Source organism: Mastigoproctus giganteus, chromosome 5 (genome assembly GCF_048544385.1).
Source record: "Mastigoproctus giganteus isolate SK-2022 chromosome 5, ASM4854438v1, whole genome shotgun sequence".
NCBI classification, from domain to species: Eukaryota; Metazoa; Arthropoda; class Arachnida; order Uropygi; family Thelyphonidae; genus Mastigoproctus; species Mastigoproctus giganteus.
The window spans coordinates 208,012,015-208,039,807 of NC_143579.1; the positions used below are offsets into that span (position 1 = coordinate 208,012,015).

Here is a 27,793-nt window from a genome sequence, read left to right on the forward strand (position 1 = left end):
TGCTCCGACATACTGTTACATCACATGACATCCACCATCCAGTCATCGAGAAGAAGAGGAGGAAAAGCAATGAGTGGGCAGAGTTATGAACCATACATCACTGCTTTTCCCCTTCTTCTCGATGCCATTTTGTAAGGGCATTCTCTGGAGTTTTAACATATATTTTTAAGCATTTTTTTTTATTATTAGTACGATTAAGGTTTCCACTTTTTAATTATTAATTTTTTTTGGGGGGGGGGGTTGCTGTTTGCTTCAAGCAAAGATTAATATTCTGTTCTGTGCAGAAATTAAACACAGTCTGACTAAGGTAATATTCGGAATAAGCATAACCAAATTCATAAGAAAATAACAAAAATTATATATAAACACAATATTTTTTTAGGCACGTTTGTATATATTTAACCCCAGGGGCTCAGATCTGGTTGGGCTTGGCACACCCAGGGTCCCATGCTGGATATCATCATTCTTCTCTTTTTTTGGTGATTCCCTCTTACTTTTCTCTCTCAGGGTACTCAATTTGTTTTGGCTGGTGCAGCATAAACCTCCTTGCACCATATGGTTAATAATAATAATAATATGCTAAACGCCTGTTGTCTTCGTCATGTCCGTCCGCATGCAAAAGGGGTACTTCAAGGGACGAAATTTCATGAAATTTTGTTTAGGCTTGTTGAAAATATTTGTTGAACCAAATAAAATTTCATTAAAATCGGACAAACCGTAATCGGGCAATTATGTTTTCCTTTTTTTTTTTTTCCATACAAACTGTACGGGGGAGAGAAAAAAAATAGATTAAATGTAGTTTTAATGCAACGTTATTAATTAAGCTTTAAACAGGCCGTGCACGCCTCGCGTGTATTGTTATAAAAGACTCGTGAACGCGACGTTGCTTGTAAAGAGATACAATATATACAGAGATAAAATATACTTTAAAAAATTGTAAAACGGGAAGAGAGTAATATATATTATACAGTGGCAATTAAGTTAAATGGTTATAAGTTTGGAGACCTAGAGTTTTATTAAGTGTTCTAAAGTTATAATCTTAGTGATTAATTGATAAGAAAATAACTATATTTACTTTTCGTTTCTATTAATCACAGAAAATGAAAAAAAAAAAAAAAAATCGAACACGCCTGAAATGTAACGCTGCGTACTTTGTTTGAAAAACTTTGTTTGAAATTTTGTTACATCATGTAATCAATTGTTTTACAAAATCTAAAAAACAAGTCTAAAAAAAATCATACCAAACAACACAAAAAAGAAACAAATATTTACCTGATAATAAACACAATGCTAAACTACCTCTACTTAACATATAAAAACTTCTGTTTGGCTTATTCAATTTATTCTGTTCCATTTCCTAAGTTATAAAACCAATTAAGGCAAGGTATATACATAATTACACAATTTTCTTTAATAAAAACATTCAGACAACCACCAAGCGAATGCAACGCCATCTGAATAACTTTGCACTACCCAAAATTCGCTCGAAACGGGATCATAAACACAGTATTGTGAAAACATCATATGAAGTTTAAACATGTTTAAAAATGTTTAGACGAGTTAAACCATTTTAATGTTGTTTCAACATATTTCTGTCTTTAACATCGATTTTTCATGTTAAAACAATAAATGAAACAGACATACTAAAGTATTAATAATAATGTTTAAATTATAATACGGAACTAATTGTTATTCATCTTACAGATGAAGTCCTTAGCTGTAGCTTTATAGAAAACTGACACTTAATGAGAGCGTCGAAACGTGAGTAGCATCGCCTTTCTCTTCCAGTCGAACAGAAATTTTTTATACGAGGCGATACCTTAGTTAACAATCTTCCTGACAACACAGTTTTTCTTCCCGTCATCGGCATTCTGCTCAAAACGATCCAGGCTTGAATTTTATAAGGGCAATGCTTCCTCAAGAACTGGTTGTTAAAATCTTCTCATCTGAACCTTCTTTATTACCTATCTCGTTCAGTGCCCCGCACGTAATCTGATACAATCCGTGCAGCTCGTCGTTCGTCAGTAGTTCCCTGTGGGAAGAAGCTCTTCAACCTCCACTCACCTTCCAATGTAGACCTCTTCAAATCTAGCGCTGTTGGTCAATACTATGATCTCACTGATAACTGTTAGCACAGTCTACCTAAATCCAATGAACTTGCTTATGACGTCCAGCCACAGGTTCCGTTACACTGTCCATACAGTTCGCCGAAACAGTTCATATTGTTCATGCCATTCATACAAGAGCGGTTTTATCTGCAAACCAGAGGGGAGGGGGGACAATAAGCTAGCTGCCAGAAACTGTAAAAAAAAAAAGTTAAGTAAATTGCAGTCATTATCAATTAATTGCAGGATGGAAGCCTCCTCAACGATTTTTTCTTTGAAACATCGTTAAAATAATCCATTAATCTTGACCCTGTCATTAAACAGTAATAGTCATTAAAGACATCAATTATGGATTTCTTTGTCCCTTATCTTGGCTTGGATGACGCCTGCGTCCCCTCCACAGAGAACTCTTCGTAGTAAGGGTTCTTCGCATCATGTTGTAAATATTTTTCTTTAGTACTAAGTTATCAGTTCACTTATTAAGTTCTAAGTTAAACAATTGTTAGAGTCTTGTATATACGTTTCGTTTAATAAACCGTTAAGAGAAAATACAGAATTGTTTTATTGATTGAACGCTTCGCGAGCGAGACCAACTTCGAAATTCTCAACGAATAGTTTTATGAAAATCTGGGCGAAAACAAGTTAGTGTCTTGTTTTGTAGTCAAGTAAGTAGGTACTATTTTTATCTGATGTTACATTTTTCGTAATAATTAAAATCGCATACCCTGTCATACGAAAAGCAGCGAAACGATTATCTATCTAGCACTGCAGGTATGGAGGTGATTGGTATATCCAGACGCCTGATATGCCTTTCCATAGTGTCCCACAAGTGCTCTATGGAATTGGTATCGGGAGAGTTCAGAGGCCAATCGATATGCTGGAAGTCAGAACTATGTTCCTCAAACCATTCCTGCACAACAAGTGCCCGATGGCTCGGCGCATTGTTATCTGAAACACACCATCGCCATTTGGGAAAAAGTGTAACATAGCGGGGTATACACAGTCAGCAAGAAGTTGACGATAGTGAAGAACAGTGATACATTGTTCCACATGCACCAGGGGTACAAGTTCCTGCCAGTGAAACATATCCCACACCATACAACCGATTCCACATGCCTCCAGTTTTGATACGATGCATGATGGATCAAGAGTCTCATGTTGTTGACGCCAAATCCGTACACAATCATCCACGGTGTGCAATAAATAAATAACTTGACTCATCCGACCAGCACGCCTTCTTCCAGTCTCCTAACATCCAACTTGCATGATCTTTGTACCAGTCGAGTCTTTTACGCCGATGAACCTTGGTTAGGAGAGGATGCGGTAGTGTTCGTCTGTTGGTGTAGCCCATGCGTGCGATGCATGGTCATGCCAGATATTGTTCCAGGTTGGTCCATGTTGTTATTGAGTAGTCAACTCTTCAACAGTGCTACGCCTGTTCACCTGTACGAGTCGTCGGACCCGCGCTCACCTCTAACATCAACCTTTCGCTGACCTTTGCAGTTTTGCCGTTGAGTCGTTGTTTCACCATTTTGACGCCAGTCCTCGTATACTTTAACAACGGCGGCTCTCGAACACCCGATTAGTTCAGCCGCTTGGGAAATCGAGGCATCAGCTCGTTGAGCTCCCTCAATCTGTCCTTTTTCAATGTCCGATAAATCCTTTTTTTTACCCATCACGCTCGGAATTTTACTACTTATTGAAACACTGCCACCTTATCTATGCTACATAGGTCGACTAACTCCACACTCTCGTCCCTCACGTGGTCAACGGGTCATAGGGGTGGCCATAATTCAGTTATCACTCAATGTATATATATATATATATATATATAATTTATTATTTGTCTATATAATCTGGTTAATTATTATTATTATTATTTTAGGGTTACCCGTAATTAAATACATTAACCCGTATTTGGGTCTGTAAATTGCGTATGTTCTATGGTTGATTTGCCTGTTTTGCTGGACGAAAAAACCCCAATTACTGGGGAGAAAAACCTTGCCAAATACGCCTGAGACCAACTAACTCAGACACTGAGTGAAAATAGTCCATTAAAGTTCCTCGCGTCATCGGGATTCGAACCCAGGCCTTTTCCACCCGGTGTGGGGAGGACGGTGACGATGCCACTGTGCTACCCGCGCAGACATGTAATCTGGTTAAGCTTACTTTTTGTTAGTGATGTGGCTTTGCATTGGAGTGCTTGTATCTGTCCTATTTTTAATTTTCACTGCACAAGGACCACCGCTATTCAAATCCTCTGCATTGGCGGTTCGATCAGTGAATCGGAAGGTGGAATGATCTTTCGATCGACTAGCTTTTGCGGCGATTTGTCTAGTGATTGAAATGCAGTGATTCCCTGACCATTAACAGCAGTGATGACAAGGAGCAGAGTCGTCTTGAAAGATGCAGTTACCTGGCAGATTGAAATGGTCTCTAATGGTTGGCAGCAATTTGCCTTTAAATATAGCCAGGTATCCATTGGCATTTACGGAACCTTTTATAAACTGCAGGTGACCTACTCCGCCGTACGAAATGCACTCCCCATACCATTTGGCTGGTAGGGAATTCCACTGTAGATACCATACAGTCTGGATGGTATTCTTCACCACATCTGCGGCGAATCGTTTGTCTCCCATCAGAGCCATGCAGGTTGAATTACTTCTCATCCCAATAAATAACTGACTGCCACTGCTCGGGGGTACATTTGACATGCTCCTTACACAAAATTAATCGGGCCTTTTTCATTTTTTGTGTGAGTAGGAGCTTCTTCTTAGGACAACGGGCTACAAGTCCGTTTTTGAAGAGGCGTCTTCAGACTGTTACTGCACTTGCTACCACTCCTGTACGTTCTTCCCATTCTCTTTTCAGCTCAGACGACGAAGCTTTACGGTTTTTAAGGCATAAGCACTTCAAAAGGGTGGTTGTTTTGGCGTAGAGACTCGTTTGCTTCCGGTTCCTTTTTTGCTATCAGCAGAACCAGTATTCTTGTGTTTGGAAAGAAATCTACTCACTGTCGACTGATTTCAAGTAAGCAATATGACGGTAAGACATCCTTCCTCACGTAAAGCAATAATAGCACTCTTTCTTCGTGGAGTAAACTGCACGTAACTCGCCATCCTGGCACAAGCAAGGAATGATTGCAACTCTTGCAGAGTGTGCTTATATAGCTGAAAGTAGCAGCTGATGCAACATTACATCATCATCTACGCGTGTCAATGTTAGGTGATGCAATCTGAAAGAAAAATTGCCATATACTTACGTTATTCGGACGACAATTACAATTTTAAAGGGTGATACATTTCTTTGAACAAGATATATCCAGAGAGAATAGGATCTAACAGGTAGAAAATTGGGTAGCGGTGCAATGAAAAGAAAACGAATTATTTAGGAGTGCCGTTATTAAAAAAAGGGTCGAAAACCACTGCCCTAATATAATACACTCATGTGCAAAACTTAAGGACCAACACTATTTCTAAAGGTTACAACCACAAAATCAAACGAAACAGCCCCTGGCTATTTTCGTAACTGTAGCCGTTTGGTAGAAAGCTTGTACACATGTAAACATTTGAATCGTGATGAGAGGGCTCACATAAACAGATAAAAGCAGCAGTTCAGTAGAATATGTGCAAATTAACGAATGGTGAGCACGATTTTTACAGACGTTCGCTTGGTTTCATACAGTTCTACAGACAACGAAATGGCCAGTAGACAACATCTGGATGACTTTACCTGGAGTCGAATAATTGGGAAGCTCGAGGAAGGTCAAAGTGCGAGGTGTGTGGCTGCAGAGTTCGGTTTCGCCCATAGCATCATCTCACTTGTGTTGTCGGCCTTCAGAACGACAGGTACTGCTGTTCGAAGGACCAGTGATGGTGGTCCACGAAAAACAACGACCAATGATGACCGCTATATACTCCTACAGGCTAAGAGCGACAGACACCAGAGAGTGAGATCCATTGCAGACCAGCTGCACAGGAGCACAAGACGCAGGATATCGGGATTTACTGCCAGGCGACTCCACCAAGGTGGACTGTTTGCCCTACGGCCAGTGTGCTGTGTCCCTTTAACAATTGTCCTTTGGAGACACCGTTTACAGTGGTGCATCGAACACAAGGACTTAACAGTAGTGCAATGGGGTAAGGTACTCTTTACTGATGAGAGTAGATTCAATCTCAGCGGTGGTTCTGGATATCAGCTGATCTGGTGAGAGGCTAGCACACAGTATCACCCTGCAAACATCACTGAAAGGGATCGATATGGCAGTCGATGTGTTCTCATCTGGGGGAGGCGTTATCTTGGAAGGGCGTAGAAAACTCCAGATACTGGACGGCGGTACTGTAGCCGGTGAACGCTACTGTACTGAGGTAATCCTTCCCCGTGTGAGTCTATTCCGAGGTGCCACTGACCCCGAGTTCGTGTTTATGGATGATAATGCCACACCCCTATCGCACTGCAACTGTTGATATGCTTTTGGAAAGTGAGGACATTGTTCGTTTGGATTGGCCTGCCTGTTCCATCCATCTAAATCCCATCGAACACATATGGAATGCTCTGGAGAGATGCTTAGCGGCACGTCTATACCCATCAGAAAATGTTCACCAGCTGAAGATGGCACTGACAGAGGAATGGACGATGTTACCGAAAGAACTTATGAACAACATTGTTATAAGTATGGACAGGCGGTTCAAAGCCTGCATCGACATTAGGGGTGGCCATATCTCCTACTGAGGACCACCGCTTCCCTTTGTTCCATCTTTGTCAGTGATGCATCTGTATCATGGTAGCCAGTGCTATGATGTCATTTTTGAATAAAGTCCCTCTGTACCGTTTTGTTTCCGTTGTTGTGTCGGCAGAGGCGGATTAAGGTAGGTTGAGGCCCCGGGCGCAGAAGACAATTTTGGGCCCCTTAAAAAAAAAAAAAAAGAGAGAGACAGGGGAAAAAAAAAGTAAATGTTAACTGTTTTTTTAAATTAATAAAAAATATTATGTACTATTAATGTTTTATTTCCAATAAAATTTGAATATAATATATGTATAATATAATTAATAATAGCATAATAATAATCACAAAGTTTTGAACTAATAGTTGAACATATGTAAGAGTATAATTAATGATGGTATACGTATAATAGGAGTAACAATCAGAAATTTGAACAAAAAAAATCATAGAATTTTACTTGAAATTAAAATTACAAATGTGAAAATATTTAAATAAATTTTTTCTTGCTTTTCGTTTTGCAAACTTATTAACTATCTCATCACAATCAGTAATTTTAAGTAAATCGCTCTCTATATATAAAATAGCCATATTATTTAGTCTTTCCTCTGAAACTGATTTTCTTAGATAATTTTTTACTCTTTTTAGACAAGAAAATGAGCGTTCCCCCGATGTGTTTGAAATTGGCATGGTTAACAAAATTTTCAAAATAATTTCCACATTTGGAAAAGTTGCTTTCATATCTAATGCTTTTTTGTATATATTATTAATTGATCGCTTGTCTTCTTCATCTAAATAGATTAAAAACTGTTCCAACTCATCTTTAAAATTGTTGGAATCAAGGTCATCTTTATAAATTTCTATTAAATTATTAACGCATTTTTTCTTTTCTTCTACACACAATGTAAACAGGAAAAAACTCTAAAATTACTTAACATTTTCATAGATTTTTCCGCGTCTGTTCAGTTCTGCTGTTAAATGATCGCATATTACGTAGAGTACATTATGTAAAAAAAATTCCTTTCGATTTTCTGTAGATGTTCGCTCGGGATCATCTTCAAATGTTTTATCTGTTAGTTCTTTAACTTCTGATTCGATTTCGTTGAAATTATGTCTTATGTTTTCATTAATAAAAATTTCTAGACTTTTTAATAATGACGCACCTTTAACAATTGTGCAGTCAATAGATTGCAAAGATTTACTCGTTGCATCGATTCTTTGCAAAATTTTATTCCATGGGACTGTCATTGCAGCAGTTTCATAATCATTCATTTCTTTAAGTAATGATTTTGCTTCAATAACAGCAATTTTTTTTTCTTTTGTGGAATTGCATATCTCATCTAATGCCTCTTTTATATTTTTGTAGCCACATTTTAACGCTAAAACTGCATCGGCCCTAGCAGACCACCTTGTATCTGACAATTTCTTTAATGTATAAGAACCTTTATCCAATTTATTGCATAACAGGTTCCATCGAAACGTTGATGCGGAGAAAAAAAACAAACAAATTTTGCACGAATAAAAAATATCTGGAAGCATTACTACAACTCCCTGCAGCAATATAACCAACTAAATTAAGTGAATGACTGGAGCACGGAATAAACGTTGCTGATGGAGCATGTTGGCTTATTCTTGTTTGCAGACCATTGTACTTGGCCGACATATTTGCTGCATTGTCGTACGATTGTCCACGGCAATATTTTATATCTACTGGCAAATTTTGCAAGGTAGATAAAACTGTCTCTTCTAGATACTCCGCATCGTGTCTTTCTTAGGGAACAACTTTAAAAATCTTTCTTTAACATTCCCATTTTCTGATAAATAGCGCACTACAAAAGTAAGTTGATCCACATGCGCAACATCGGGTGTAGAATCTGAAATAATACTATAATATTTTGCGCACTTCATTTCCTCCACAATGTGTGCCCTAAGATAATCGGCAATTATTTGCAAAAGTTCATCACACGTCTGATGCGATAAGTAATTTACATGTCTGCTACCTTGATTTCCATACTTGTGTAAGTGCAACTTTAAAAAATCGTCATATTCGCTCAAATACTCTAAACTAGTCAAATAATTGCCTTTTCTCGAAGATGTTGCACTCTCGTTATGGCCTTTAAAAGCAATGCCCAAACTTGCGAGGAATTTTATTGTGGATACAATTCTTCGCAGAATCTCTCTCCAATAATTTTCTTTTTGCGATGTAATTTGCAGATTTTGAACGTCAACGCGATTTAACGTAGAGGAGCGCTTGTATAATGTACACATTGAAGAGATGTGCTCTTTTGACATTTCATGTTCGGACAAAGTTATTCCAATATTTTTCCAATTTTGGAACCCTGTAGTCAACTTAGACTTTGATCCCGAAAACATTTTGCATGGGTAACAATAAATTGATTTGGATGTTTCGGAAAAAAATTAGCCACGTCCTTTCTTCTTTTTCACCATTCGAAATTTTTCTGTAAAAATGGTCTTTACACAAGCCTCTGTAGTAAATGCGATCACCGTGTTTATAGACCAATCTAAGTGTAGTTATATCGCCTATATTTCTTGGTTTATTTGAAATTAGAAATTCGACCATTTCATTAGATAAAACGTTAGGCCACAGAGCAATATCTTTTAGTGTAACTTCGAATGGAATATTTTCCATTTGCGTTTCAATATTTTCTAATGGACTTTCTTCTATACTTTTTTCGACTGGTTTTTCACCTGGTTGACGGTTAACTGGTTTTTCATCTTCTTCATCATTGTTGCTTTCTTCTATACCTTGATTTTCAACTTGAACTAACTCCTTTTGTTGGATGATGGAAGTTCCTTGTTCTTCATCTTCATTGTTGCTCGAATTATGATGGCTTGAATGGCCAGCGCCAGTTATAAATTTGTCCAATGCTCCTTTCTGTTGGTTGGCAACTTGCTGGCGTCGTTTTTCTAGCCCCTGATAGATGTCGTTTCATTTTTTTTAGCTACCATTGGTAGGCTACCAATGAAAAGTCATAATAGTCTGAATGATTAGAATACTAGAGAAAAGATTTTTCGTTATAGTGCAATAAATTAATGATTAATTAAATTCAAAAATTATTCATAAACTACGAAAATCCAGGCGCTGATGTAACAACAGGAATTAATTTTATCTTAATATAATTTCAACAATATGCAATATACAGTGGTACCTTGGCTTGCGAGCATAATTCGTTCCGGAAACGTGCTCGTAATCCAAACCACTCGTATATCAAAGCGAATTTTCCCATAAGAAATCATGGAAACCCAGTTGATTTGTTCCAAAACTCGAAAATATTCATATACTGTAAAAATGATTAATACAAAATACATACATACCTTTTCATATTTTTAATATTTAAATTTAATATACGTAAAGCAATCGGATATATGGTAGGACCACTTTCACTGTCACTAACGGAATCAATGCTATCTGTTGACTCTTTCTTTTTGTGCGACTTTAACAAAGAACCTCTCCAATGACACTTTGCCTCCTCTTGAGGATTTCATGGAAATATGACAATTGCATTGTCCTTAAACAGATTCATCGCTCGCACTATTACAAAATGAGGAGGCACGCTTGATACACATAAACAAAGCTCCGCGCATGTAGTAATTGAATAAACAACACACCGTAAAGGGTGAGATACACTATTAACACCTCACATTTTACTAAAGCACATTTCTAGGGGTTACTACCATAAAACAATAAAAACAATTTCCGTTTTTAAACAATTAAAAACAAGTTGCGTTTCTGCTAGTAGAATCTGTTATAAACTGGTAGTAAACTCGATCTAATTGCATTTGCGATTACTGTATGCCGATAACTGGAATTGTGTTGGTTTTTACGTTATTATGGTGAAATGTGTTTCCCCTTCACTGATATAAAAAACTTAAATACATTTTCAGAATCTTCTCTTCATTCCTATCGTGTTGGGGTGATTCCGGTCCGACTGCCATTTCTTGTAAACACAAAGGCCAATAGTGCATAAGCGAATTCGGTTCGTGTTATATAAGATATCGTTAAGTGTAAAGTTGGGGTTTCGGGGCCCTTCAGAAGTCGGGGCTCAGGGCGCGCGCCCGGTGCGCCCGCCGTTAAATCCGCCTCTGTGTGTCGGTGTTGTTTCCTTCATCATTTCTGTACCTCGCGAGGTTGTTTTTCCCATATCCAGGACACTTCTATGAGAAGCTACAGGTGAAAACCTGACTGGTCTTTAAGTTTTGGACACCAGTGTAATTTTTTTTTCATGCCAGTAACAGCTAACGTTCTTACAGGCGGCGCAGCGACGGACCCGTTTAAGGCACAGAGTCTGTGGTTTGGTAGTACAGTATACACAGAGAAGTAAGATATGTAGTACTACTACTGCAGTTTGAAACGTGAACTAAAAGTCTTGAGCACTTCGGAATGTTGAATAAAAGAATTCCGTATGTTTTAAATTTAACACGACGAGTTTTATTTTTTAATAATTATTTTTCGCGCAGCTTTCGTCTGACTGAATATATGTGGAAAATTCACTTATTTCGTTTATATTCTGTGTATAAACGTTATTTATTTAACTCCGTTTGTGTACTAAATTCTAAGGAATGGCATATTCCAAATTTCAGATTTTCTACCGTTGATTCTTCAGTGAAATTCATTGCAGCTGCTTCTCTGTTCGAAGAGCTCTTTGATGGGGATGTTGATAAAGAAAACAAAGTAAAACTGATATGTATGGAGTACGAATATGCAAAAATATCTGGTGATGATGTACCTACAGAGTTAAAAGTTAATCACATGGTAGAATTGTTAGAACTGAATACCAAAAATGAAAGAAAACAGTATTTATGTTTTCTTAGAACGAAGGAATGTCAAAAGTTACAAGGAAGATATGACAAGGAACTTAGAAGCCAAAGGATAAATGAAAAACTTAGACCGAAACCTGAGTTTGCTGATTTGGCTGATTTTAGTATTTATGGTTTATGGAATAATTGTATGTTCTTGAGAATATCGAAAGCATCAGTTCTTAACTTCTACAACTATAGGCTAGCAAACGCAACACTCTTTGGACAGAAAATTGTGATCGATTTGGATTACGATGAATATATGTCTAGGAAGGAATGTAAATATTGCGCTCTGCAAATTCAAGCATTAATTTCTTTTAACAGGTCAAACTCATGCCCATTTGATATACATTTTTGTAATGTAAAATTGGACAGTTTAACTTTACAACACATAAACAAGAACGTTAAAGAAAACTTGGATGAGGTTTTCATAAAGTTACATGAAAAGAGTTATTTGGACATATTTCCTAAGCATAAAATTGTGTATCTCTCACCAAATGCAAACGTTGTATTAGAAGAATACGATCATGATGCCGTGTATGTTATAGGTAAGATCACTGTTATAGTGTTGTTGTCAGTTCTGACAAAATGATGCTAAGCTTAAAAAGCATAAGGCTTTTTTTAAAAAAAATTCTTCATTTCTTTCATCAATTTCACTTTTCTTGGAGGAATTTAAATGAATATTTTCTGCACTCACAGGCTGTGTAATCAATTTCTGAAGTGCCATTTTTATTTGGTAATTATGCTTTTTATTTTGCACACACCCACTTCATGAATTTATTTAATGCATGTGGTAAGAGGAACACATCCTTGAAGTGTATATATTTAGGCAGTTATTTGTGTGCAGGATTTCTGTTTGTTTAGAGATATAGAATTTGCATTTCAACATTGTGAAGGCAAAGAGCAGTGATTCTGCGAATTTTAACGACAGTTGTAAACTTTTTTTTCACAACATGTGAGCGGTGTTCGGCAAATTATCTACTTACCTTTGAAGGAGGCAAAAATCTGCTTTGAACTTCAGTACGCTTGTACAATTTTGTTCGAAATGAAGAAATACCTGACAAATAAAATTCTTTGTCCTGTCCATCAAAAAATGCAGAAACAACTGACTTCAGTTCATTATTATCAGTAAAGTGACGTCAACATAAGTTTTTCTTGAGATGTCAAAACAGGAAATGATCACTGGGGGCCAGATCCAGCCTGTAAGGTGGACGGGTAAGTTCTGTAATGTCACAGTCTCTCAAAGCAGCAGGAACAGGATGTGACTGGTGCATTGTCTTGAAGAAGCAGCACACCTCTGGAAAGTTTTCCACAGCATTCTTCCTTTATGACATTCCTTAGGTTGTACAGTAGGGATGCATATGACTCCCCAGTGACTGTCTGCTTGTGTTTCTAGTAGCGAATGTACAAAATTCCCTCAGCATCTCCCAAAAAATGGTGGCCATAATCTTGCCAGTTGAAGGTTGTGGTGCCTCCGTAGCCAGGTGGGCAGGAGCAGCAGTGCATAGCACACGCTTCTTCTTCTTATTATTATTATTTGCTACATGGTGCAAGGAAGCCTGAGGCTTATGCTGCACCAGCCAAAAAAAAAAAAAAAAATTCCCAAGTTACCCTGAGAGAGAGAGAGAGTGTGTGTGTGTCAGTCAAAAGTAGAAGGAAATCACCAAGAAAAAGAAGAATAATGATATCCAGCTCAGGACCTTGGGTGTGCCAAACTCATACTCACCAGATGTAAGCCCCTGGGGTTCAAGCCCGTGACCACCAAATACGGAGGATGTGGAAAGGTCAGGGAATGACCACTGCATATCCCCGGAGAAATATGGCCTTAGTTGCTAATTCTCCTTAAAACCAAATAACAAACAAACTGAAGGTTGTGTCTGAAATTTTTTGGAGGCATTGATTTTTGCTTGGTCTTAGGATCCTTGTGATATCCCATGTTTCATCACCCCTAACAATTCTGGAGATGAAAGTTTCAGGATCTCTTTAATAAAGCTCTAAATTATCCTCACAACACTGAATTTCACTTAACTAAGTCATTCCCAAATATTCATGGAGGATGGTTATAACTGTTCCAACAGATGTGTCACATTCCCTAGAGATTTGGGTCACCTTTAAAATCTCTCATTCAGCACAAAGGTTTCCACAGCTTGGCACATTTCTAGAGTGGTTGCTGTCATGGGCCTTCCTGGACGTGGATTCTCTGTCCCACTTGAATTGTTTTGACCAGAATTTCACCTGGTACTGTGAACACCCACTGTTTCCATACACAGCCACCATCCTTTCATGAATGGCCTTTGGCTCATTTCCTTCTTTGGTGAGAAACTTGATGAATGAACAATGATCCAATTTTGGCAAATCTATAATTTGAAATTGGTGTCTTCTTTCTGTTACAGCAGCACAATCTAAAAACAGTGCGATCAAAATTAGTGTGATTAAAGTTGAGATATGTAGGAACATGATAAATCATGAATCATTGAAATATCATTATGGGAAGTACCTTAGGTAGATAATTTATTGAATGCTCCTCATAAGTAAATAAACTAGTATTAAGAGAAAAATATTTAAATTTAACGAAATGAAGGTACAAGTACACAGTAGAATATCCAAAGGGTAAGCGAAGTTGGCAAGATTATGAAATTTATGTTGGTGCTTTAGGTATCCTTGTAATTAGCTTGTGAATTTTTTTTTTTTCTAGTGGGATTCTGGTTAATCTTTAGAATATGATATACCTTCCGAGCAATCATTGGGGAAGTGTGGCGTGATGCAGTGACGCACAGGCTTGGTTCCTCCCACACTTTACTTTGATAGGCTGCTAATTACTGGACTTTAATCCAGTGGCAAGGGGGAGAATAAATACTAACTGAAACAAGTACTGTATACTGAAAAGGCCAGAGCTTCCAATCATTGCTAGGAAAGCAACAGGTAGGAGGGGCTAAGAGCCTGTCCATCACAATTCCATGTAGTGATTGACAGCTTCAACTTCTCGAATATCCACTTCCAACTCCTTAAATGCTGATATCCAGGTAATTCTCTAGTAGGGAAAAGATAACTTAGTTGATTTCAATCCTCCTAAAACTCAGTCATGTCTTATATCTCACAAATAGGATGCTTCTGTGCTTATCTTCAGTGACACATAGATTTCTAGACAAGATCACATATTTATCTCTATTAGGGATTACCTAATAGAGATAGATATGTGACCCTTCTGTGACAAAGTCTCTGTCTCATAGATGTTCTGTTGCATGTCTTTTTTATAGGTACTTTCATGGGCACTGTTCTTCTCAATCGGCTACTATAATTTCTGTTCTCTCTTCCAAATCAATCCGAACACATGCTACAGCAAGTCAGCATCCTTTTACTGTCCAAACTCAAACTTACAGAACCAACTTTTCTTCTTCTTCCTCATTTATTTATTCAACTTTCATTTTATGGACCAACCTCCTTTCATACTTATTTCCTGAAAATTACAATCTACAGAAAAATTCAAGTCTAATGTCAACAAGTATCTTCTTTCATCATCTCAACCGTCAGCCCATAAAGGTACTGTAGGTTCTAATAGCTTTTGTGCTTGGTGTTTTCATTAAAAAAAAAACAAAAAAACAACAGTGAGCACTGCCACCTATTAGTTCTTTTATATAATTATTCTTAATGCTTGAAGAATCAGTGCTGATAATCAGATCAAGAATATTGCTTACTCTCATTGCCTCTCTAACATTATTATTATTATTAGCTATATGGTGTTGTTATTTGGTTTTTAGGAGCATTAGCAACTAAGGCCATATTGCTCCGGGGATATGCAGTGGTCATTCCCTGACCTTTTAGCATTAGCATTAGCATTAGTAGAGGCATTTGATGCAAGAAAGCAAGCTTATGCAGCATCAGCCAAAAAAAAAAAAAAAAAAAAAGTAACATAAATAAATAAAAATAACCACTTCCACTTCACCCCTCTGTTCGTTCGAAATACCTGTCCAGCTGAGCCTTAAACTTATTTAGGCTATCAACTTCCACGACAAGGGATGGAAGTCTGTTCCACCCACCAACCACCCGCTGGCTAAAGGCAAATTTCCGCACATCTATCCTACATCTGTCTTTCCTCAATTTGAATTTATGCCCTCTCAGGTGATTTTTCTGAGCTAGAGGAAGAATCCCATCAGCATTGAGCATGCTCAAACCATTCAAGGCTTTGTACACCTCTATCAGATCACCCCGCTGGTGCCTAGTTTACAGACACTGTAATTTGCAAAACTTAAGCCTTTCTTCGTAAGAGAACCCCTTTGTCCCATTCACCAATCTAGTTGCCCTTCTCTGTACTCGTTCCAGCAGCTCTACATCCTTCCTGAAATGAGGCCTCCAGGCCTGTATACAGTACTCTAGGTGTGGCCTGACCATTGCCTTATACAAGGGAATAATCACCTCCTTATCCCTGCTAGAAAAATTCCTATATATCATTGACAATACACCATGAGCTACTCTTGCAGCTCGTCTGCACTGCTCAGAGAACTTCATATCTGCCTGCACCACCACCCCCAGGTCCCTTTCATTCTCTACCACTGTCAGTGTAGTACCACAGAGTTGATACGTTGCTCTGGGGTTGCTGTTTCCCATATGTAGTACTTTACATTTGTCAATGTTAAACTTCATTTGCCACCTCGAAGCCCATCTGCTCAACCTTTCCAAATCCTGTTGCAGCAGCATAGTGTCAGTAGTGTCCTTGACAACCCTGCCAACCTTCGTATCGTCTGCAAACTTGGACATTAAGCCTGATATACCATCATCAATATCATTTATAAATACAGAAAACAATAAAGGCCCCAATACTGAACCCTGAGGGACTCCACTAATAACATTAGTCCACGATGAGCAGTGTCCGTTGATTACCACTCTCTGTCTTCTCCCCCTCAACCACCCCTTTATCCATAGCAGCAACTTGCCTCCAATGCCACACTGCTCCAATTTGTGCAGCAGTCTTCCATGTGCAACAGTATCAAAAGCCTTTCTAAGATCCAAGTATATAATATCAAAGTTATTCCCTGCATCCAGTTCTTTTGTGACTGCATCATAGTATCCAATCAAATTGGTCAGGCAAGACTTCCCCTTAACAAAACCATGCTGTGTCCTAGCTATAACTGAAGTCTTGTCTAGATGATCCTGCAGTGCTTCTTTCACCAGTGCCTCCATTAATTTTCCGGGAACAGAAGTTAAACTCACAGGTCTATAATTACTTGTGTCAGCCTTTGATCCCCCTTTGTGAATTGGGGTCACATTTGCACATCTCCAGTCAATGGGTACCTCCCCTGAGTCCAAGGAAGCTCTCATAATTATGGCTAAGGGTTTGCTTACCTCCTTTGCTGCCTCCTTTAATATAACTGGATAGATCCCATCCACCCCAGGTGCCTTTCTTGTGTTTATCTTCAACAATTTCTCCTCCACTTTGCTCTCAGTTATTACAAGATTCTCTAGCTTACTGCTAGAGTTGAATACACCTCTGGCATTCCCCTCGCTGAATAACTCCTCATGTGTGAATGTCGATGCAAAATATTCATTTAGTTTGTTAGCTACCCGAGCAGGGTCATCAACAGTTGACCCATTGATCTCAAGTGGACCAATCTGATTCATCCCCTTCCTTCTAGAGTTTACATAAGTAAAGAACTCTTTGCTGTTTTTCTTCGCATCCCTTGCCAAGGATCTCTCGTAATCTGCCTTCGCCTGCCTAACCTCCTTTGTAACTTGGTTACAGATCAACTTGTATCTATCATAGGCGTCCGTGTCACGTGTTAATTTGTATGTATCCCATGCATTTTTCTTCTCTGCCATATGCCTCATTAGTTCATCTGACAACCATTTAGGCCTAAACCTTGAACAATATTTCTTAGTTGGTATGTAAAGCCTAGTAGCTTCCACGATAAGTTCTTTGAATGCTTCCCATTTTGAATTTGCTGTTGGCAATATCATCAGTTGATCCCACTGTATAGAATTTAAATACTGTCTCAGTCCATTGTAGTCGCCTTTACGAAAGCAATACCCCTTCCCTTTACCCCTAATGGTAGTTACCTCTTTGAGTAACTCCCACTTCAGCACACTGTGATCACTGCCACCAAGTGGTTCATTTATCTGCAGATTCTTAATGCATGAAGAATCACTACTGATAATCAAATCAAGAGTATTACTCCCTCTAGTTGCCTCCCGAACATGCTGATGTAGAAAACAATCATCCAATAAATCCACAAAAGCCTTGCTACTGTGTGAGTGACCAGCCCCCAAATTCCAGTCAATATCTGGGAAATTAAAATCCCCCATTATAAGACTCTCTGATTTACTGGCCCACTCTATTTCTCCGAACAGTTTCTTATTATACTCATCAGGGTCATTAGGCCTATAGCACACTCCTACTCTCAATTTTGATCTCCCAATGCTTATGTCACACCAAACTGACTCGACACTGCACTGTCCAGCGATGTCGACTGGCTTCACTTCCTTGGATTTTATGTGTTTTTTAACTAATAGCATAACCCCTCCTCCCTTCCTATCCTGTCTATCCTTTCTGTAGACATTGTACTCCCCAAATTCCAGTTCTGCATTTCTTATATCTGTGTGACACCACGTCTCTGAAATCCCCACAATATCTGCCTTTGATGTTTTGAGCAATACCTCAAATTCATCAAATTTATTTACTAAACTCCTAGCATTGGTGTACACACAAGTATACATGCACCTGTTCTTTTTCTTAGCTACCCTAACACAACCCATGTGTTTACTTGTACCCCAATGATTCCCAGCAGTCTCTGAAATATCCTGCATCTTATTTTCCAGGCTGCGGCTCATTCCAATAGAAGCAGTGCAAGAATCACTTTCACCTCTGCCAGTGGCTACTGTTAATCTATTAGTCCTTGTATCCCCCCAATCTAGCAGTTTTCCGATCCTAGCAGCATTTATCTCTATTAGGGATTACCTAATAGAGATAGATATGTGACCCTTCTGTGACAAAGTCTCTGTCTCATAGATGTTCTGTTGCATGTCTTTTTTATAGGTACTTTCATGGGCACTGTTCTTCTCAATCGGCTACTATAATTTCTGTTCTCTCTTCCAAATCAATCCGAACACATGCTACAGCAAGTCAGCATCCTTTTACTGTCCAAACTCAAACTTACAGAACCAACTTTTCTTCTTCTTCCTCATTTATTTATTCAACTTTCATTTTATGGACCAACCTCCTTTCATACTTATTTCCTGAAAATTACAATCTACAGAAAAATTCAAGTCTAATGTCAACAAGTATCTTCTTTCATCATCTCAACCGTCAGCCCATAAAGGTACTGTAGGTTCTAATAGCTTTTGTGCTTGGTGTTTTCATTAAAAAAAAAACAAAAAAACAACAGTGAGCACTGCCACCTATTAGTTCTTTTATATAATTATTCTTAATGCTTGAAGAATCAGTGCTGATAATCAGATCAAGAATATTGCTTACTCTCATTGCCTCTCTAACATTATTATTATTATTAGCTATATGGTGTTGTTATTTGGTTTTTAGGAGCATTAGCAACTAAGGCCATATTGCTCCGGGGATATGCAGTGGTCATTCCCTGACCTTTCCGCATCCTCTGTATTTGGTGGTCACTGGCTCAAACCCCAGTCTAATCAAGAAGAGTGTGCTACGCACTACTGCTCCTGGCTACGGAGGTGCCCCTATATGGTGAAAGGAAGCCTGAGGCTTATGCTGCACCAGCCAAAAAAAAAATAAAAAAAAATTCCAGAGTTACCCTGAGAGAGAGAGAGAGAGAGTCAAAAGTAGAAGGGAATCACCAAGAAAGAGAAGAATGACGATATCCAGCTCAGGACCCTGGGTATGCCAAGCTCATACTCACCAGATGTGAGAACATACTGGTGTATAAAACAGTCATCCAATAAATCCTCAAAAACTCTTGCTCTTGTATGAATAACCAAACTGTTTTTACTCCTAGTAACCCTAACATGGCCCATGTTATTTGCATTGTTCCATGGAGAGTGAGCAGGGTTGCGATCTTTGTCACCTTGGTTTATAGGCTGCAGCATATTTCAATAGAAGCAGTGTAATAATCATGTACAACTTCTTCTGCCTACAGAAACTATTAATGCATTAGTCCCATTAGGCTGTAGTACATTCCTACTATCATTTTTGTTTTTCCCGTTTACTTATGTCACATCAAACTGACTCAATATTGCACTGGCCATCATGTTGACTGGATGCACTGCCTTAGATGTTAGGTACTCCTTAAATAAGAGCATACCCCCATTCTACCCTATCTTTGCTTTCTGTACATGTACTTTAAAAGGGAGAAGAAAAGTTGTCTGGCAAAAAAGATGGGATGAGAGCGAATTTGGACTTATAACAAGAAAGTATATTGCACAAGTGGAATTCTCAACAACCCCTGAAGTTATTCCATGGTTTAGGCCTTCTATGACAACTTCTTATCTGCTAACAGGGCATGGGTCCCACCGGGCTGAGTGTGGCCTGGAGCCTGATCCATACTGCACATGTGGGGAATATGAAACATAGATTCATGTACTTCTGAACTGTCCATTGTACTCTCAACCTAGAGCAGATTTAATGTCTGCGGTTCCAAACTTATTAGAGAACAATGTAAATATCTTAGTTGAAGACCATAATAACTTTACTGCTCTGCAAACCTTCTCAAGAACAGTTTTCATATTGAGGACTCAGCTAAGAACTTCAGCTTCTTCTGGGAATTGACTTCACAAAAGACAAAAGGTTTATGTGTAAACAGAAGATTTAGGTTAATTGTTATTGTGTTGACATATGGATTGTTATTGCGTTGATTTTTGCCAATTGTTATTGACAAGATTTATGCCAATTGTTATTATAAAGATTGGTTTCTGTGAAACACAAGGTTTATGAGAATCATTTAGTAGCTATCTCATTGTGCTTGTCGACAGGTTTGAATGTTCCAGCAGACAGACTAGACAGTGTTGTTAATTGTCCATTGTATGTTATATGTTGTTTTCTTGGTTCTCAGGAATTCAAAGACTCTGAGCATATTTAAAAAAAGTATTGTATATATATCTGTTTAATATAATAATTACTGTTTCTCGGTGGCAGTGAGGATAGTTTGTGGAAGTTCTCCACTAGTAATTCACTTGTTGACACCCACTGGTATTGCACTACATCCAGTGGATGTGGGACATGTGTGGGCGCCTCTGTAACCAGGTGGGAAGGAGCAGCAGTGCATAGCACACGCTTCTTGATTAGACCGGGGTTCGAGCCCGTCACCACCAAATACGGAGGATGCGGAAAGGTCAGGGAATGACCACCGCATATCCCGGAGCAATATGGCCTTAGTTGCTAATGCTCCTAAAAAAAAAAAAAAAAAAAACAAACAAACAAGCGGGACGTGTGCATTCGGCACAAATACATAACATAAACCCGGGCCTAGAGAAGGGCACCGGGCAGCAGCTGTCTTATATTGGCAGTGGTAAAATACCTCACACGTGTTTTTAGGCTAGATTTGTTGAGGTTCTATGCTAAAACAGATGAACTAAGTGGAGATGGGCTTTTGACTAGGAGCCCCCACTTGACTCTGGGATACACGTACGCATTGCACCAGGAGATCAAATGTAATGTCTTATATATGTGTAATGAGAATGTTAATGTATATAAAATTTATATATATCTTCATGTAAGTATTGTATATATATATATGTAATAATTGTGTACAAATAAATGGAAATGTACATGTTGTACTAAAGAGGTCTTGGCATGTAGTTTACATCCAGCTGTTAAATCTGGGTGAGATTTGTTGCTTAATCCTGTACATGTACATACTCCTCACATTCAAATTCTGCATCCCTTATGTCTGAGTGGCACTATATCTTCCATATAATTACAATGTCCACATTTGATGACTTAACTAGTACTTCAAATTTATTTACTATGCTCCTAGCATTAGTGCACATGCAAATATACATGCACCTGTTTTAACTCTTAATAAAATTATGCATTTATATATTTGTCTTGTGTAAGCAGTAAAATATAATAAAAAATCTAAAAAAAAAGTAATAAACATTATATATGTACCTGGTGTAATACCTCTTTTGCTTTATTAAGAGTAAGAAAAGGTACAGTCAGTCCTCATATAACACATGTTTACACTACACGAATTCAATCATACACGATTTATAAATAGGGAAACAATATCTTATATAACACGAACCGAATTTGCTTATGCACGATTCGCCTTTGTGTTTACAAGAAATGGCAGTCAAACACAGAATCAACCCAACCGAAAGCAACATGATAGGAATGAACAGAAGATTCTGAAAATGTATTTATGTTTTTTATATCAGTGAAGGGGGAAACACATTTCACCATAATAACGTAAAAACGAACACAATTCAAGCTATCGGTATAATCGCAAATGCAATTAGATCGAGTTTACTACCAGTTTATAACAGATTCCACTAGCAGAAACGCAACTGGAAATTGTTTTTATTGTTTTATGGTAGTAACCCCAGAAATGTGCTTTAGTAAAATGTGAGGTGTTAATAGTGTATATCTGCCTTTATGGTGTTGTTTACTCGGTTGCTACACGTGCGTGCACAGCTTTGTTTATGTGTATCAAGCTTGCCTCCTCATTTTGTAATTGTGCTTTATTCCCTAAAAATGAGTAAAATACTTAAAAGGTGTGAAAAGGAAGCATCCTGGTGAAGACACTACAGATTCAGAGAGGAAAAAGAAAAGCAATATCGATAAACAGAGGTGGACTGGGTCAAAGGTTTTACCCGGGAATATTTGTAGTGGCCTCATACTATGGTTTATGACCAAAATCACACTGGTCTCTGGCCCACCGGGGTTTCCCCGGTAAGGCTTATGGCCAGTTCGCCTCTGTCGATAGAGAAAAAATATGAAATTGTGAAATGCTTTGAGCGAAATGAAAGACCATGTGATATTGCACGTGCTACAGACCTAAATGAGGCAACGCCGAGAATTACAAAGAATGCAGAGAAAACAAAAACAACTTTCATAGCAGGAACAACTCAAAGTGTAATTAAAATCCATTAGATTAAGACAAAGAATTGGAAGAGATGGATCGGCTATCATCTGTTTGGATAGAAAATCAAACAAAAAACAAGTTTGCTTACGATAGAAGCAAAAGCATTAGCAATATTTTATTACATAATAGTCGTAATAAAATATGTAAGTATTACGATTATTTATTGTGTTTGGTAATGTTTTGGTTACAAATGTGTGTTCAATCTTGGGTGGTCAGCACCTAACCCAATTTTTCCCATAGGGCCTGTTGTTTATATTGCATGATTTTGCATTGCACGAGGGTTTCTAGGAACACAACTATCGTGCTATACGAGGACTGGCTGTACATATATATTCCATGAGGACGGCAGTAAGCTTTGTGATCTTTAACGCCTTGCTTTTCTGGCTGCTGTATGTTCCAATAGAAGCAGTACAAGTATCGCATACATCCCGACCTATACATCTATTAATGTATTAGCAAGTAATTCCCCCCCCCTCACCAAGCTAGCAGTTTTTCAATTCACATGATGGTATCTTGATAGCATCAGCAAATGTTCTTACACCCCCCTTCTGTTTGAGTGTAACCCATTCATGTTAAAATAATTGCCCTTGTTAACAAGTATAGATCAAGCTGTGAAAAATTTTATACCATGAACCTTGCACGGTCTCTTTATGAACGAGTTGATCAGTAAGGCTCGCATCACAAACTTCTTCCTATCTTGTGTGGGCCGAATTCCACACCCTTTGAAATTTAATCCCCAGTTGACAATGTTTTTCAACATTGCCCTATACTTATTAAGTAAATCATCAGATCTACTTCTCTTAATATCATTAGTACCAACATGTATAACTATATCAACTTATGCTGCAGGCAGATATATCCTGGTCCTATTCCTCTCTCCTTTTTACAAAATATATTTCCCTTGCCCCATCAGTTGATTCACTAACGAGCTACTTCTTGTGGGACCAGTGCACTATGTCATGGAGGATCTCATTTAGTGTGTTGCATGAGTGTAGCCTCCAGTGTTGTGCTGGGTTGGTTGAGTTGTTGAAATGGTTTTTTAATTTTTCAGTGATATTAGTCCTGTTCCTCTGATATAAGCCTATTAGAATGCTGATTTGGCACTTAAGTTCCTCAGATTCTCTGCAATGAAAGCACACAGAAAGATCCCCCCCCCTTGGGCATATCATGTCCCACTACAGATAACCCTGCTTAGCACAATTAATGCAGCTGTGATTCAAACAGAATTTGCCAGCAATAGATCTCGAGCCAAAGCATTCCTCTGCTTTACTGCTATTGTTTCAGGTATGATTACTGCCGAAGTTTATTTTAAAATTACCTCACAAATTAAGGGGTAAGAGTATAACAGTGTGCACTTGGAAGATTTTAAGCCTGAGGAGATTCCAAATTATAAAATCTTTGGCAAGGAATATCAGAGCAAACATATGCACAGATACAATCTTTGATGCGAAAGGAATCATAGACGTGATTAATAATTGAGGTAACAAACGAGTTGTGGTCGAGATTCTGTCAGAAAAGTGAGTGCGGTAAGTGATCACTTTGTTATATTAGTTTGCTTATTCATGCTACATTCTAGAGATAAAGTAAAAGTAGAGGATGGAACAAGTATCAGTTAAGAAAGCTTTTCATTGTCATACATACATAAAGAATATACCCAGCACCTTGATATAATGTTGCCTTTTTATAGAGGCCTCATTATGTTAGGAACATGAATATATACAACATTATTATACACCATTTGATTCTAGTACTGTCATTTGAATAATTATTAGCTATGCTATCATGATTAAAATGAATTTATCAAAATGCATTTATTCTCTCTTTTATATATAGTTATTTTTTACTATTTCATTTTATTTTAGGTGGTTGTTTTGATCCGTCACAACGAAAACCAATATCTTTGGCAAAGAGTAAGAAGGAAAATATCAAAGCTGTCAAACTACCATTGGACAAATACCTCCTGTAAGTATACTAGATAGATTAGAAGTTTAATTCTAAAAAGGCAATTTTTTTTTTTTTTGTATTATTAGTAGTGGCATATGATGTAAGCAAGCATATATAGCATCACCCAAAAATAAATAAATACTGTAAAATAAATATAATAATAAAATAAAAGAAAACCTCATCTGTACATCTCTTGTAATAATAGGTGTAATTCTTCCTTAAATTTATTCCAACTATCAACCTTTGGACATCGGGATTGTTTCCTTTTTCCTATTACCAAAAGCTTCAGTTTTTCATTATCAGCCATATTTGCACCAACCAAGGCTAATTCTCTCCTTACTATTTTTACCACCTACACATTTATCGCCTTAAAAAAAGCCAGTCTTGTTCGGCAAACATTTAAAAAATAGACTTGTTTCATCAACGCTGACTGTCTTTGAGCTCGTAGTCCTCCATAATTTTTTTTCAAAACTGTTTCTTTCCAATGGGTACAGTTTTCTTAGATTACAACACCACTTTCACCATAAATAATTTTTTTGAGTAAGCCATTGCATTTTTTAAGTTTGTCCAGCCAACCAGAATTGGCTTGGAATGTTTTATGCCCCAAAAGAGATGTATACTCCCCAGCCTTTTCTTTTATTAATGGCCCTGATATCGGCATGTTTTCTTCTTGAATTAACTTCACCCACTTAAAAATGGCTTCATCTGAATTTTCATACAGGCATAATTTCACACCATTCCATCTGGGTCCCTTTTCCTCAAACAGTTTGAGAATCAAAACATGGTTTTTCAGAATGGTTGACCCACTACCAGCTGGGATACCAAATTTTAAAGAATTTTTTTTTTTTTTTTCAACTCCCTGATTTATACTATTAAGCACTTCCACTTTTTCCGCTACACTCAGGAATTTCCTCTTTCCTCTTAGACATTGTACAAAGGGTACTAGGAAAGTTTTGCAATACAGCTTTGTTTATTTAATTTTTCAAAGTAATTTCCTCTACATTCAATACACCTCTCCATCCTCCGAAACCAATCTTTAAACCAGTTCTGCCAAGTTTCACTAGGGAGTAAAGCACACTCGTTGTCCCAAGCCCGTAGAAGGTCCTCATCACTGGAAAACCGTCTCCCTTTTAGCTTCATTTTCACATGCGGGAACAGTGCAAAGTCGCAGGGAGCAAGGTCTGGACTGTAGGGAGGGTGCTCGAGAAGTTTCAGTCCTGTCGTGGTCAAATATTCGGTGCAGGCTTTGGCGCGGTGAGCTGCAGCATTATCGTGATGGAGGTACCAGGAGTCCATTCTTGACTTTGGCCGCAGGTTCTTCATAGATCCAATGACTTTAGGCAGGCATTGTTCAGTATACCACTTAGCTGTGACTGTCTTCTGCGTGTCCAAAACGACACGTTCCATAATTCCACTCGATTTGAAAAATACAACTATCATTTTCTTCTTTACAGATCGGGATTTTCTGACAATTACGGGTGTGTCGTCATCATCAAAGACCCAAACTTTGTTTTGAGCCTGGTCGGCAGATCATAATAGTACAGCCAAGTCTCGTCACCTGTCACGATGTTGTTCACATACCGAGATTGTCCCTTATCAAACTTTTTTAACATCTCCCGGCACCAAGTCACACGTCATGTCATCTGCTCTTCAGTCAGTTGATGCGGCACCCAGAGAGAACAAAGTTTCTTCACGTGCAAATGATCTTGCAGAATCGAACGAATTGCTGGTGCATTTAGGCCCAAAGTATCCTCTATTTGTTGGTAGGTCACTCGCCTGTTTTCGTCAAGCATTTTCCTCATAGCAGTAACGTTTTCCTCCGTAACTGACGTTCGTGGCCTTCCCGGCCTCTCAGAATCCTCCAGAGTGAAATTTCCCCTTTGGAATTCTCTATACCACCTGAATATCATTGTACGATGTGGACAATCATCATCTAGTGCAAGAGTCATTTATTCTAAGCACTGGTCTATGGTTAAACCACGCACGAAATTATACCGCAAAACTGTCCTTATCTCATTTCGTGACCACGATGCCATCGCAAGCACTTTACACTCTCACTACTAATGAATAACTGAGCCCATCGACTTGGTGCGGCGGCTACTATGCACGTATGAACATGTCTCAACATGCAGCAACAAGCAGCTTCCTGTGATTCATTGTTGCGTCATATTGCAAAACTTTCCTAGTACCCTTTGTAAGGTCACTTGCACAGCAGCTAAAACATAACTGATTTAGGAACCACTTGTGCCTACCATATGGAGACATGAAATTTAGTGAAAATGTAGACTGATTTCTGCGAAACAACAGATGAATTTCTGGGATAAAGGAAAATCACTCTCTCCTAATTCTTTAATAGGGTGCTTACAATATAAAACAGATTGACCAGAGCCAATGTCCATGTCAAGAATGTCTTATTCTTTGCCAATGGCTGTGGACACACAGCAGTTGACCAGTGTGTCATCTCGGTAGTAAAGGTGATTGTATAGGTTTTATGGGCACCACTAAATTGAGGAATGCTCTTAAGAATTAAACCCTTCAGCTTTTAAAAGCTAAAGTGATTAATTCTTAAACCTTTTAGCTCTTAATTCATGCTTTCTATAGCTTCAGCTCTATTGCCTAAAGGCTGGTGGTGCAAACAATGCGTACCCAGATGTCTTAAAATCAGTTCATTATATGGAAATTTTCTTCATTATACGGAAACAATTTTCAATGTAATGACCAAGGTAAAATCAAAAAAATTTGCTTTATGCAAGTTCATTAAAAAGAGGTCTGACTGTATAGTATATAAAAATTATTTTTTGCATTTCCTTTCATTGTTAGCCCATTGGTATTGAATCAGATTTTGTCAGATATCTATAACATATCTATAATCGCTGTTACTGCAGTATAACTGTACTCTTGTCTAGGTGGTCTTGCATTATTTAACCAGTGACTCCATCATTTTCCCTGGAACTTCCGTTCCATTTATTTTTCTGAAGTTTGTAATTACTCATTACAGACTTGAGACATCAGTTATAGGTTTTTGTAGTTACTCAATGTCACCTTTTGATCCCCCTTTGTGAAATTGGAAATGTGTTCACACCTCCACTCTGTAGGGGACCTCATCTGAATCCAAGAAAACTCTCATAATTATGGCTAAGGGTTTGCTTACCTCCTTTGCT

The 27,793-nt window shown here is 38.1% G+C and overlaps 1 protein-coding gene across 1 annotated transcript in view; it reads left to right on the forward strand.

The window, feature by feature from the left end:
* The first annotated feature begins 11,276 nt into the window (after positions 1-11,276).
* The window catches only part of LOC150086043 (mitochondrial ribonuclease P protein 1 homolog), a 31,824-nt gene continuing 15,307 nt past the window's right edge, over positions 11,277-27,793 (forward strand). The window contains exons 1-2 of the mRNA XM_090373672.1: positions 11,277-12,191; positions 24,551-24,650. Coding sequence (XP_090229798.1) covers positions 11,324-12,191; positions 24,551-24,650 — 968 coding nt within the window. The 5' untranslated portion in view covers positions 11,277-11,323. The remainder of the gene's footprint in view (positions 12,192-24,550; positions 24,651-27,793) is intronic.